The following is a 13,321-nucleotide window of genomic DNA, read 5'->3' on the forward strand; positions in this document are numbered from 1 at the left end:
AAATGAGGCCCTGCACTTACCTCGGCGGCACTGGTCTGTTTCGATGGCTGCATCTGATCAATTCCAACATTTCAGGGAATTTTCTAGGAGGCCATCAGGGGAAGGTGGGTGATTTTGGTGAAAATTGGAAAATAAGAAGGGGAAAAAAGCACAATCCTGAGTGGTCAGAGCACCAGTTCCTGACCCAGAACAACAGGAGCTTCTCTGCTGACATCCAGGTGCCTGAGGGGGAGCTGCAGTCAGTACCCACATGGGGGAGCCAGCTGGGATGTGAACAGAGGGGATCCCTGAGAGGGGGGGCAGACATGAAGGGGATAAATAGAGCCCAGGGCAGGTTCATCTGGACCTACAAATAACTGGAAGAGCCCAGTGGCAAAACTCAGACAGCTCCATGACCTGAGCGAGGGGCACAGAGCTGGGAGCTCAGGCCCAGGGCTGGTAACTAGTGAGTGTGGTGTGGAGACAAGAGCCCAGCTCGGCCCAGCTGCTCCTAGAGCGTCCCTGACTCCCCATCACCCCTGGATTCTCTGGAACAATCGGAGTCTCCCTAGAAACCCCCCTTCTCCCCCATCCCCGGGATCTGCCCGGCTCCTTTCTGCCCCCACATTGATCCTGAGGCTTCTAGGCAGGGCACCTACATAGTGCTGGGAGAAGCTGTCCCCAAGGGGCATGGTCTGGTGCAGGCGGTTGAATAGCGCTGGGTTGATCGCTAGGACCCAGGAGCCGCTGGGTGGGAACAATGGCCGGGCTCCCTGCGTCCCGGCAGCAGGAAGTGACTCGCAGCCGCTGCGGTGACTCTGGCTCCCAGGCTCCTGGCGAGATCCCCGAGCCCCGGCGGCTGGTGCTGGGAGCCCGGAGCCCTGGCTGCAGCCGGGAGAGGGGAATCTCCAGCAGGGCCCTTCCCGCTGCTCCCCAGGAGCCTCTCCCAGGGCAGAGCCCCCGGCCCGGCCCGGCCCCTGCCCCGGGGGGCCCCGCTCGGAGGGAAGGTGAGAGAGACCCGCCCCCCCTCGGCACCCCCGGGCTGCAGGGGGAGGTTTGGCCCCAGGCTGCTCCCAGCGGAGCTGGCTGCGATTCCCGCCCGGGGCCCGGGAAAGCTGCCGCCAGCCCGGGCCGTGCTGGGGGTGGGACAGACACACGGGAAGTGCCGCCATCCCTCCCCGCCCCCCGTGCTCTGTTGCTGCCGATGTAGGTGCTCGTGTGACGGTGCCGCTCGCTGACCTGGGAGGCCGAGGGGTTCTGCTGGCCCGAGGGGTCAGAGCGGGCAGGAGGGTCCCAGCGCTGGAGGCAGGGGAGGGAGATGGGGAAAATCAGAGACAGGGGTAGGAACCAGGGGTAAGAATGTGGCTACGGCCCGGCCAGACAGTGTCAGTGGGGAAACCCCAGGGTATAGAGGGGTTAAAAGCGACAGCAGTGGGGGTGAGAAATCTGCAGTGCTTGCAAAAAAGGATGGTCAGGGGGCTCCCCCCCGCCGCCCCGGGGGATGCTACACACAGCACCCGCTCCCAGCGCTGGGTTCTCACACAGTTGCACCCCAAGGCCCAGATGCTTGGAGCTGCTAAAGGAGCCCCGATTCTGTGCAATATTTCACATACCCCCCTCTGCTCCCATAGTTTTAGTGTTTAAAGTAATCCCTGATCAGTCGCTATCTCTGCATAATGCCTCATTGGCGCAGGAAGGCTCTTGGTCTGCTTAGGGATCCATGAATGGGAACCGTTCTGGTGGCATCTAAGTGGTCTGGGATGTAGGAGACCCAGGTTTAAGCAGAGGAGGAAAGCAGGTTTGACCAGGCGTCTCCCACATCCCAGGTAAGTGCTGAAAGATTGAAGGCAGGACGGCAACACGGAGGGAGGGGGAGGGGGAAGGAGTGAAGAGGGACAGGGGGTGTAAGTAAGGTGAGATTTACGGGGGAACAGAGGTGTGTGAGGCCAGGTGCAGGAGGGGGACGCAGGGAGCAGGAGGGGTTGGTGGCAGGGGCTAGTGGTTGCACTGAAGGGAGGATGGGGTGATGCAGGGGAATGGGGGGATTATGGGGAACAGGGCTGGAATAGAGGGAAGATGTGAGTGGGGGGCACTGCGATGGAAAGCGGGGGATGTGTGGACGGGAGGCTGTGAGAAGACTGGCTGGGGAAGGGAGAACCAGGGGGGAGGGACAAGGCAGCTCCCCTGCCCATTGGGGTAAGGAAGGTTGTGGGGGCTGCCCTGCCCAGCAGCCAGCAGGGATTTGTTCCCCTACGAATGGCCAAACCAGCAGTGTGGGGTGGGCAGAGTGACTGCCTGTCCTGGAGACTTCCTATGAAGGGCTGAGAATTTACAAGGCAAATGTCCACCCAGAACCCCTCCCCCCAACACACCCTGCTCCCAATTTCAATATTTGTGTTTAAAGACAATCTCCTTATTTGGAGGATCTGATTCCTGGGCTGACGGCACTGAACAGGGGCTGGTCTGATTTCGGCGCAGGATTCGGTGTCCAACCAGAGTCACTGTGAGCTGCAAGGAGTGGAATTGCGTTTGGTTCGGGTTCAGTGGCAGTCGGTGTGTTTGGTTCCAGTCCCGGTCAATCCCCAGAAGGGGGAGGGGGGTTGGGAGTGAGCCCTGTGGCTTGCTTCAGTGGGGAACTGAATTTGGGGCATGGGGCCTGCCTCAGGTGGGGCAATTGGAGGGAGGAGCTGCCCTAAGGGGTGAGGGTGGGTGAGAGGAGCCCTGTCTAAAGGGAAGAAGAATTGAGCAGCCTTTTTCCTTGGCCTTGAAGAGTTAATGTTAACTTCTGGGACAGGGAGCCCCCACTTCTCTCCCCTCCCTCCCTCCCTGCTCCTGTGGGCTGCCCCCTTCTCTTCTCCTAGGACAGGCCGTTCTGGTAGCGATCACATGCCTGGGGGTTGTTTTGGTGTCTTGTTTTATAATGAGTGAGATCAGAGTAGCTTTTGTTTTATTTTGTCAAATATTGAGCTGAAAAATTGCTGACACTTTATTTTACCTGGTAGCCGTTTTTCCCTGAGTTCGATTCAGATTCAGGTTCACTGAGAAAGAGGAAAAATGGTGGTTTAAGTCTGGTTCCAGTTCAGTTAAGCATATTGGTTCAAGCTGGTTCTCTGGCTTTGTTCTGGTGTGAGTCCAGGTGGGCAAATGAAATCCACAGCTGCTGAATTGTCCTCATAAGGGGTTGTGGGGCGGGTTACTGCTAAGGCAGAGGAGGCTGGTGTTTCTCTCTGTCTGCTCATGATTAAGGCTGTGAGTTTGTCATGGAACTCACGGATTCGGTGACTTCTGCAGCAGCCGGTGTGGCTGGCTCCGGGAATGCCCAAGCAGCTCAGGTCCCTGGGCCAGTCGCACCAGCCACTGCTGGGTCAGTCCCGGGCCAGCACCCTCCTGCCCCCAACAACAGCAGGAGGAGTTTGCATGTGGGAGGGGGCTCAGGGCTTGAGGTTGGAGTGTGGGAGGGGGTGAGGGCTCTGGGTGTCACTTATCTTTGGGAGGCACCACCTCCACACCTCTCATAGACCGTGGTTCCTGGCCAGTGGGACCTACGGGGTTGGCAGTTCACAGAGCTAGGAGCTTAGAGAGGAACATGTCCTGTAGCATGGGAACACTTTGAATATTGGGGGTGCTGAAAGCCAACCCCCTTACTTATAGACTCATAGACTCTAGGACTGGAAGGGACCTTGAGAGGTCATCGAGTCCAGTCCTCTGCCCTCATGGCAGGACCAAATACTGTCTAGACCATCCCTAATAGACATTTATCTAACCTACTCTTAAATATCTCCAGAGATGGAGATTCCACAACTTCCCTAGGCAATCTATTCCAATGTTTAACTACCCTGACAGTTAGGAACTTTTTCCTAATGTCCAACCTAAATCTCCCTTGCTGCAGTTTAAGCCCATTGCTTCTTGTTCTATCATTGGAGGCTAAGGTGAACAAGTTTTCTCCCTCCTCCTGATGACACCCTTTTAGATACCTGAAAACTGCTATCATGTCCCCTCTCAGTCTTCTCTTTTCCAAACTAAACAAACCCAATTCCTTCAGCCTTCCTTCATAGGTCATGTTCTCAAGACCTTTAATCATTCTTGTTGCTCTTCTCTGGACCCTCTCCAATTTCTCCACATCTTTCTTGAAATGCGGTGCCCAGAACTGGACACAATACTCCAGTTGAGGCCTAATTTATCTGTCCCCCCTGCCCAGCCAGCAGCCACAGTGTGGGGGGGCTGGGATGTGGGGAGTGCGGGGCTGGAACCCGGGGTTGGAACCTGGAGGGCATGAAGGTTGGGAGCCGGGGGGCACAGTGGGCCAGCTCCCAGGCGTAGGGGACAGGGTGGGACCTGGGTGTGGGAGACTGGCTAAAACCTGCACCCCAGTCATTAGCTGCTGCTACCCCTACATTAGCTGCTGGCTATTGCTCAGGGGGAGGAGTCATCTGGTGTGTGTCTTTCTCTGCTCCTGATGTTTGAGCCCTTGCATTGAGCTGCCTGGGTCAGGTGCTGCAGCCTCCTCTACCTGAGAGCCCAGAGTGTGAAATAGCTGCTCCCCAGCTGGGGCTGTGCTGAGGACAGATCTTCATTAAAGTCCCTACTGTGCCCAGCCCAGGTGGCCACTTTCTCTGATGGGTGGAACCAGCCCCTGGGGCAGCCCTGGGCTCTGCCCACACCAGCCGCTGAGCCGCAGCCTGCAGGTGATGGGGAGACCTGGGGGAAAGGGCTGGGGCCAGGCAGGACAGTGACTCTGCACAAAGGGCCCCGTTCAGGGACCTGCTGGTGAGTTTGTCCCAGAGGGGGAGGGGCTCCCTGTGTGTCTGCGTGTCCCAGAGCTGCTGCCCTCAGTGACACAGCCAGGCAAATGTCCATGGGAACGAACCGGGACAGTCCCCAGTTCTCCCAGGTAGAGGGGGAGAGAAGGAGACAGGAAGGGGAGGGGTGAGACCGAAAGGGGCAGCAGGAGCAAGAAGTGGGGAGGGAGGTTCCCAGCTCCCAGCCCTGCCCGGATCCATTCCCTACATCACCCCGGGCAGACTGACTCTCCTGGGAACAAGGGGAGAAGCTGACAGGAAAAACCAGTTCTTGCTATGGACAGTCCCCACACTGCTGGGGAGAATCTCTGCCCTTTGGGCCAATGTCAGGGGGAATCCCCCAAAGTGGCTCCTTTGATTCTGCTCTTTTCTAGGATTCGATTTAGTGACTCTGTCCCTGGGAAGGTTTAAAAGTGTCTCGGGTTCAGTGCTGGTGGGAGGGGCAGGGTCTGTGTTGTGATAAAGTGACTGAGGATTTTCCCAGTATGGCAAAGTCCAGAGCATCTGTCTGCAGGGAGAGAGCCTGGGGGGAATTGGGGTGTGAAATGGATTCAAGCCCCTTCTGAAACCTCCCCCATTGCCCCTCTCGCCCTGACAGGCTGAGAAATCACGTCCACGTGTCGCTCCAGATCATCCAGTCTTCCAGGGGACAGGGAAGAGAATTGACTGTGATGGAGCCAGCTCAGGTAGGGGATTTTCAGGGAGCTGCAGGGGGGTTTGCTGTAGAGGGGGAGGGGCAGGAAACACAGGGTGAGAGAGGGAGGGGACAGGGTATGAAAAACCTGCTGGGACACGTGGGTGGGGGGTGGGGGGGACATTCCGCCATTTCTGATACAGGAAAAACCCCTGCTCCCCCGGCAGGGCTGGGAAAACTGACCAGACTCCCAGTGCTGGAGCCTGACCCCATTGGCCAGAGGCTGCTGTGAAATACGCAGGGAAGCTGTCGGGATTTCTGTCCCTGTCCCCGGCTCAGAGCTCTGCTTCCCGGATCAGCCTGTGGCTGGCAGGCATGTGGGAAATGAGAAGACCCTGCCCTGCTCCGTGTGTTGGGGGGACAAGGAGCTCTCACCTTCTCCCACCCCCTGAAGCCTCCTGGCTGCTCTGAGCAGGGTGGGGGTGGGATTCTGCTACTCTGGTTCTCCCAGAGCTTCCATTTTATTGATCTTTCTCCCCCATGACTAGGGGGATTGTGGCTGGGGCAGCAGGTGCTGAGTGGGGGACTCTTGTTGTCATAGGTGCTGGTGACCTTCGAGGAGGTGGCTGTGTATTTCACTCAGGGGCAGGGGGCTCTGCTGGACCCCGCTCAGAGAGCCCTCTACAGGGACGTCATGCAGGAGAACTATGAGACAGTGACCTCGCTGGGTAAGGGATTCCTGTCCCCTTGGTTATTGGAAACTTGGTTCTGAATTTCTAAATCTGTTTTTTCCATGGTCACGTAGTCCCTAGCTCCAGTGTGGGAGAAAGGCTTTCATCTCCATACCACCTCTTGTGGGATCAGGGAATCATAAACCTAATGCACATGCCGATTCATCCCTATCCCTCCAACTTTCAAGGGGGCAGAAGCACTGTATTGTCCTGTCTGATTTAACACTCTCTCTCACAGAATCCCAGTTCCCCTCCCTTCCTGGGACTAGCCCCAGCCATGGGGAGGGCTCTGGAGATTTCGCAATATGCAGGGGTTTAACTCCTGAGCTGAGTCTGCCTCAGCAAGTCCCCCAGATCCTGGAAAGCCCTAGGGATGGCTTCAGAACCATCACCCGCCCCCCGATATTTGCCTTTCCTGTCAGGGACCATGCTCCACCTTCCTTCAGATCCCATGTCCCCCCGGCACAGCATGGGGTCCGGTTAAACTTAGGAATGTTCTTTGTGACAAATATTCCTCCAATATCTGATGCACCCTGAGCTTGCCCGATTTCACCCCCTGCACAGGATTCCCCATTCCCAAACCTGACCTGATCTCCCAGCTGGAACGAGGGGAAGAGCCGTGGGTTGCGGATCTGCAGGCCGCTGAGGAAAGGGAGAACCAGAGAGGCACCTGCACAGGTGAGGAGTCGGTGAGACTGACATGAAAACCATCTGAAGGAAAAAACTCAGACTCCCAAAAATGTGCTGTGAGGTCTTCCTCATCTCTCCCAGGGCAGGCTGTAGTCAGATATCACTCACCATCTCCCATCCACCCTGTTCGCTGTCAGGAATTTCCTTCCTGATTTTACTTCCCAGTGAGTGTTTGGATGGGGATGTGGAGAGAGAATCCAATTTCTCCATCTCCCCCCTTTATTGTGTTGAGTTTTCCCTTTTTGCTATTCCCCTTTCTCCCCAGCACAGGCAGTGACTCCTGTCTGGATTCTGTCTCTCAGCAGGTGGTGAGAGAGTGAGTGTGAATGAGGAGAACAATCAACAGCGGGCAGTTCCCGGGGAAGTGGAACCATGGGGGACCTTTGTGGGAAGAGCTGAAGGGAATTTTTCCCAGTGCTTGGAACAGGGAGAAGCCTGGGGAAATCGGGGCAAGTCAGAAAAACAGCTGGGAAAAGTGGCAAAAGTGAATGAATCCATTGACTGTGGGGCAGGATGCAAGGATCCCAAGGAAACCTCAGCCCAGCAGAGAAGTCACAAGGAAGAAATACCTTATAAATGCCCCAATATTGAGAATAGATCTCATATAAGTACAAACCTTATTTCTCATTGGAGAAACCACACTGGCGAGAGACTCTATAAATGTCTTGATTGTGGGAAATGTTTCAATCAGAAGTCAACGCTTGTTAGGCATCAGGCAGTCCATACGGGAGAGAAACTCCATAAATGCTTGGAGTGTGGGAAAAGCTTTAATAGATGCTCATACCTTGCAATACATCAGAGAATCCACACTGGATTCAGACCCTATAAATGCCTTGAGTGTGGGAAGTGTTTCAACTGGAAGTCAAGCCTTATTACACATCAGAGAACCCATACAGGCGAGAAGCCCCATAAATGCTCGGACTGTGGGAAAAGTTTCATGCACAGATCTGACCTTATTAGACATCAGAAAACCCACACGAGAGAGAAACCCCATAAGTGCTCGGACTGCGGGAAAAAGTTCACACAGAGATCAACCCTTGTTGCACATCAGAAAATCCACACAGGAGAGAAACCCTTTAAATGTTTGGACTGTGGGAAATGCTTCAGCCAGAGTTCATATCTTACTTCACATCAGCAAATCCACACCGGGGAGAGAACCTATAAATGCCTCGACTGTGGGAAATGTTTCAATTGGCAGTCATCATTTATTACACATCAGAAGATTCATACAGGAGAGAAACCCCATAAATGTTTGGACTGTGGGAAAAGCTTCAGTAGCACCTCAGACCTCGCTAAGCATCACAGAACCCACACGGGAGAGAGACCCTACAAATGCTTGAACTGTGGGAAAAGTTTCAATAACAACTCAAACCTTCGTAAACATGGGAAAATCCACACTGGTGAGAGACCTTATAAATGCTTTGATTGCGGGAAATGTTTCATTTGGAAGTCAAACCTTACCAGACACCAGGGAACTCACACAAGAGACAGATCCCATACCTGCTTGGAATGCGGGGAAAGTTTCATCCAGAGGTTGGACCTTATGCAACATCAGACAATGCACAAGAGACAGGAAACATAAATGCTTGGATTGTGGAAAAAGTTATATTAAGAGAGCAAATCATATTATGTATCAGAGAACCCGCACAGGAGAATATCCCTAATCATGCTTGGACCATCTAGGGCCGCTCACCCATGTGGCTTCTCCAATGTTCAGTAAGAACATAAGAACGGCCATAGTGTGTCAGACCAAAAGTCCATCCAGCCCAGTATCCTGTCTGCCGACAGTGGCCAGTGCCAGGTGCCCCAGAGGGAGTGAACCTAACAGGTTACGATCAAGTGATCTCTCTCCTGCCATCCATCTCCACCCTCTGACAAACAGAGGCTAGGGACACCCTTCCTTACCCATCCTGGCTAATAGCCATTAATGGACTTAACCACCATGAATTTATCCAGTTCTCTTTTAAACACTGTTATAGTCCTAGCCTTCACAACCTCCCCAGGCAATGAGTTCCACAAGTTAACTGTGCGCTGTGTGAAGAAGACCTTCCTTTTATTTGTTTTAAACCTGCTGCCTATTAATTTCATTTGGTGGCCCCTAGTTCTTATATTATGGGAATAAGTAAATAACTTTTCCTTACCTACTTTCTCCACATCAGTCGTGATTTTATATACCTCTATCATAGCCCCCCTTAGTCTCCTCTTTTCCATGGTGAAAAGTCCTAGCCTCTTTAATCTCTCCTCATATGGGACCCATTCCAAAGCCCTAATCATTTTAGTTGTCCTTCTCTGAACCTTTTCTAGTGCCAGTATATCTTTTTTGATATGAGGAGACCACATCTGTACACAGTATTCAAGATGTGGGCTTACCATGGATTTATATAAGGGCAATAATATATTCTCCATCTTATTCTCTATCCCCTTTTTAATGATTCCTAACATCCTGTTTGCTTTTTTGACCGCCTCTGCACACTGCGTGGATGTCTTCAGAAAACTATCTACGATGACTCCAAGATCTTTTTCCTGATTTGTTGTAGCTAAATTAGCCCTCATCATATTGTATGTATAGTTGGGGTTATTTTTTCCAATGTGCATTACTTTATATTTATCCACATTAAATTTCATTTGCCATTTTGTTACCCAATCACTTAGTTTTGTGAGATCTTTTTGAAGTTCTTCACAGCCTGCTTTGGTCTTAACTGTCTTGAGCAGTTTAGTATCATCTGCAAACTTTACCACCTCACTTTTTATCCCTTTCTCCAGATCATTTATGAATAAGTTGAATAGGATTGGTCTGAGGACTGACCCTTGGGGAACACCACTAATTACCCCACTCCATTCTGAGAATTTACCATTTATTCCTACCCTTTGTTCCCTGTCTTTTAACCAATCCATGAAGGGGCAGCAGAATGGGGGAGGGAGCCAGGGGGCCACAGCCCTCCCACTTTTTTCCAGTCACAAGGATGTGTGATGAGGGGAAGGGGGCAGGGGTGGAGAGGAGTGAGTGGGGGCTTGAGGAAAGGGCAAGGGCAGTGCGGGGGGGGCACAGTTTGAGTGCTGGTGACCCCCCCACTTTTAGGATGTTTTCACTGCTCCTGGCCCCGGGACTTAGGTGGGAGACAGGTAACTGGATACATAGAGGGAGGCAAAAATGGAGGTGCCTAGAGACATTTTGCTGAAAAAACATAGGTGCTTCGGTTAGGCACCTATAGGGTAAGGCAGCAACTGAGCAGATACTTTTGTGGCTTGCAGTAGTGCCCAAACTCGGCTTTAGGTGCCTAAATCTGGGACTGAGGTGCCTAAGTTTCTTTGTGGATCTGGCCCAGTATTCCCAGTTATCTCCTGGGGCATTTGTATTCTGATGATGCTGTGCTTTAGAATGTAATCATTATTTGTGCTATTTAATGTAGTTCAGAAAAAAGCAGGAATACGAGACTTTTAAAAGTCAGTCATGCATTCAGGTATCTTGTGGCACCTGGCTATTTGAATCGGCTGGTACTGATCCAGTCAGCTCAGCCGTGGCTGTCTCTTAAGAGAAGATCTGCATCTCCCCACCTGACAGCATTTGAGATGACTACAGCTGTCCAGTTCCTCTATTACTTTACTTTCAAACTCATTAAATGCTGCAAGAGGAAAGCAGATGTAGCAGTACGGAACAAAAAAGGCCTCTTAAACCTGCAAGGAAAGGAAAAGCTATTATTGTCCACACACTGCTATTTTATAGCTAAAATTAACTGTACACATTGAAAAAATGAAATAGGCTATCTCCATCCATTCATTCAAGGACTATCTCCTAGAACTGGAAGGGACCAAGGTCTTTGAGTCTAGCCCCCTGCCTCCACTAGTAGGACCAAGTACTGATTTTTGCTGCAGATCCCTAGGTGGCCCCCTCAAGGATTGAACTCTCAATGCTGGGTTTAACAGGCTAATGCTCAAACCACTGAGCTATCCCTCCCCTAAAGTGCCTCAATAAACCAGATAAAGAGTTTATAAAGTCTGTTCACATGCTGACGGTCACGAAACTTCCCAGAAGGGTCAGCCAGGTAAGTGAATTTTGCCTGAAAACCATTTTGCGAAAAGATTCTTTCTTGGCTAGATGATTTAGCCATGAGTTGTTTTAGCTCTTTATGAAACACCGCGTTGTATATACAGTATTCAAAATACATTTCAGATCATTTTCCTAACACTGTAACACCAAGTTTTTGCAGCTCATTGAATTAGTTATTTATTTTGGTCTTGCTTTATTCATGAGCACTGGGCTACATCCTGCACTCAGTGATGAAGTCAAAGGGAGATTTGTAACAAAATAAATCCTTTTAGTTGGAATACAGGAAGAAACATACGGCTACAAACCCAACCACCATTCATAGTGTTTCCTGCCTGTTGTCACTGCAGTTTTCTACCTCTGACTGACCTTTTTGCTTCTGATACTTTCACAGGGGAGGGGAGGAAGGAGTCTAATTAAAATGAGAATCAATCAGAATTATCCTTGCTGATTTTAAAATGAGCACGTCATGAAATATGTGCCCCCACTTAAAGCCCCTGTTATAGAGTGTTGCTGAATATGGATGGAATTAATTGTTGAATCCAGGTGGTCAGAATCCCCCATGAGATTAGCCAACGAGGCAGGCATGTCTCCGCTTCTAATCCGATATGGGTTTTGTGTATTGCAGATCATTTAATGCACATAACACCTGCGTGATTTGTACTACACACTGCATTTTTATCCTGTGATCAAGTCACTGTTGCCTTGTATCTTTGTGGCCATTGCTGTGGAAGGGTGGCTAATGGGTGTTTTTTTATGGGGCGTGGCTACACTTATAAAAATGCTACAGTGGCACCATCACACTGCTGTAGCACTTCAGTGTAAACACAACCTATGCTGTTGGGTGGGATTCTCCCATTGGCGTAGGTAATCCAGCTCCCCGAGAGGCAATATCTACATCAATGGAAGCATTCTTCTGTCAACCTAGCACTGTCCACATGAGGACTTAGGGTGGGTTAACAACGTCTGTCAAGGCTGATTCCCCACTCTGGCACTTCGAGGATTCTAAAAGTTAATACTAAAATTAATACTGGCCACTCCAGGCTTATATTAAACTCCCAAGGTTACAGCTTCTCTCTGACCTTGGATGGGTAGATGCTGCCACTACCCAAGTGCAAAAAAAAACAACCCTTTGGACCCAGGAAGGCACACTTGGGAATTCCTCCCTGAGGGGCACCCTCAAGCCCTTTCACTCCTCCTCCGGGGAAGAGCTGAGAAAGAAAACCAAGGAAATCAGCTGTTGCCACCAGCTAATTAAACAACATGTACAAACCCCTTAGGACACCAAAAAACCCTAGCCTGTTCTTAAAAAAGGTAAATTTTATTAAAAACAAGAAAGACAGAAAATACATCTGGAACTTAGGCTACTGCTAGATTTAAAAGAGCAAATATAATAATTAAGCATCACTAATGGTTTTCTTGAGATCCAGCTTAAAGGTTATAAGCAAAACAAAAGCACCTGGGGTTAGCACAGAGGAGTCCACAAGCCTTTCAGAAATAAAAGAGATTAACCCTCATCGCATCTTCCTAGACAATGCCTGATCTACTTACATATCTGAGGTTTCAAATGAGTAGTTCTAGGTGTGATTTGATGATTTTTCAAAATGGCGCAAGCTTCTCACAGCATTGCTGCTTCTTTCACGCCATGCATCTGAAGAAGTGAGGTGTTTTTTTTTACCCACGAAAGCGTATGCCCAAATAAATCTGTTGGTCTTTAAGGTGCCACCAGACTTCTTGTTATTGCTGCTTCTATGTCCCCTGTCCAGAGAGAACAACAACAGACAGACCAAAGGGGAGTCTTGTTTCAATTTTAAAAAGTTCTAGCCTTCCCATTGGCTCTTTTGGCCGGGTGCCCACTCACTTACCTATGCATAGCAGTGAGACTTTTTAACCCTTTACAGGTAAAGCAAGTAGAGAACAGCTACTAACAGATTTTTATAGCTAACTGGCTGGCTGCCTGGGTGTCCATAAAAGGGAGCTACCTCCTCCCCCCCTTCTTTCATCACAATGTCACTCAGGGAACAGCCTTCTGCTTCTGGACTGTCCCCCAGCTCTGGAGACAAACCTCAGCGCCAAGTCTGTTTTTAAAAGGCTTTTTCTTTCAATCCAGGGTGATGCCTGGTTATTCAATGGGGAAACTACCCTCCTGACAATGTTCTGGAGCTTGGAATGTGCTTTTCAATTTCCACTTGTCTTGGTGTCTTTCCATTAACTGGGATAGTTCACCACTGTTCTCGCCTCGGGCTGGACACTGGATCGTTACTTGAGGCCAGTTCCAGGTACACAACTGGATTTGGAGGTACCCCTCCCCACTTGACTGCTTCCCATTCTGCCATAAGGTGTAGCTAAAGTTGCATCACAAATTGTGATCCCAGTTTTCTTAGATAACTTTTTCATATCTTAGCTCTACTACACGTGATCTTAGCTCCTCTACACAAATGTA

General features: G+C 50.7%; 1 protein-coding gene and 1 long non-coding RNA gene across 2 annotated transcripts; both read left to right on the top strand.

Annotated features, from left to right (window-relative positions):
- Window positions 1-1,191: 1,191 nt before the first annotated feature.
- On the top strand, window positions 1,192-6,051 carry LOC115640926. The gene is made up of 3 exons (XR_003997951.1): window positions 1,192-2,532; window positions 5,377-5,464; window positions 6,014-6,051. It is a non-coding gene; the product is annotated as an uncharacterized LOC115640926 (long non-coding RNA).
- A 54-nt stretch (window positions 6,052-6,105) lies between these two features.
- Window positions 6,106-8,622, top strand: LOC115640800 (zinc finger protein OZF-like). Its single transcript, XM_030543797.1, has 3 exons — window positions 6,106-6,140; window positions 6,708-6,821; window positions 7,136-8,622. The coding sequence occupies exons 1-3, from the start codon at window positions 6,107-6,109 to the stop codon at window positions 8,413-8,415; spliced, it is 1,428 nt and encodes a 475-aa protein (XP_030399657.1). The 5' UTR covers window position 6,106; the 3' UTR covers window positions 8,416-8,622.
- The last annotated feature ends 4,699 nt before the right edge of the window (window positions 8,623-13,321 follow it).

This window comes from Gopherus evgoodei, unplaced genomic scaffold (genome assembly GCF_007399415.2).
Source record: "Gopherus evgoodei ecotype Sinaloan lineage unplaced genomic scaffold, rGopEvg1_v1.p scaffold_32_arrow_ctg1, whole genome shotgun sequence".
Lineage (NCBI taxonomy): Eukaryota > Metazoa > Chordata > Testudines > Testudinidae > Gopherus > Gopherus evgoodei.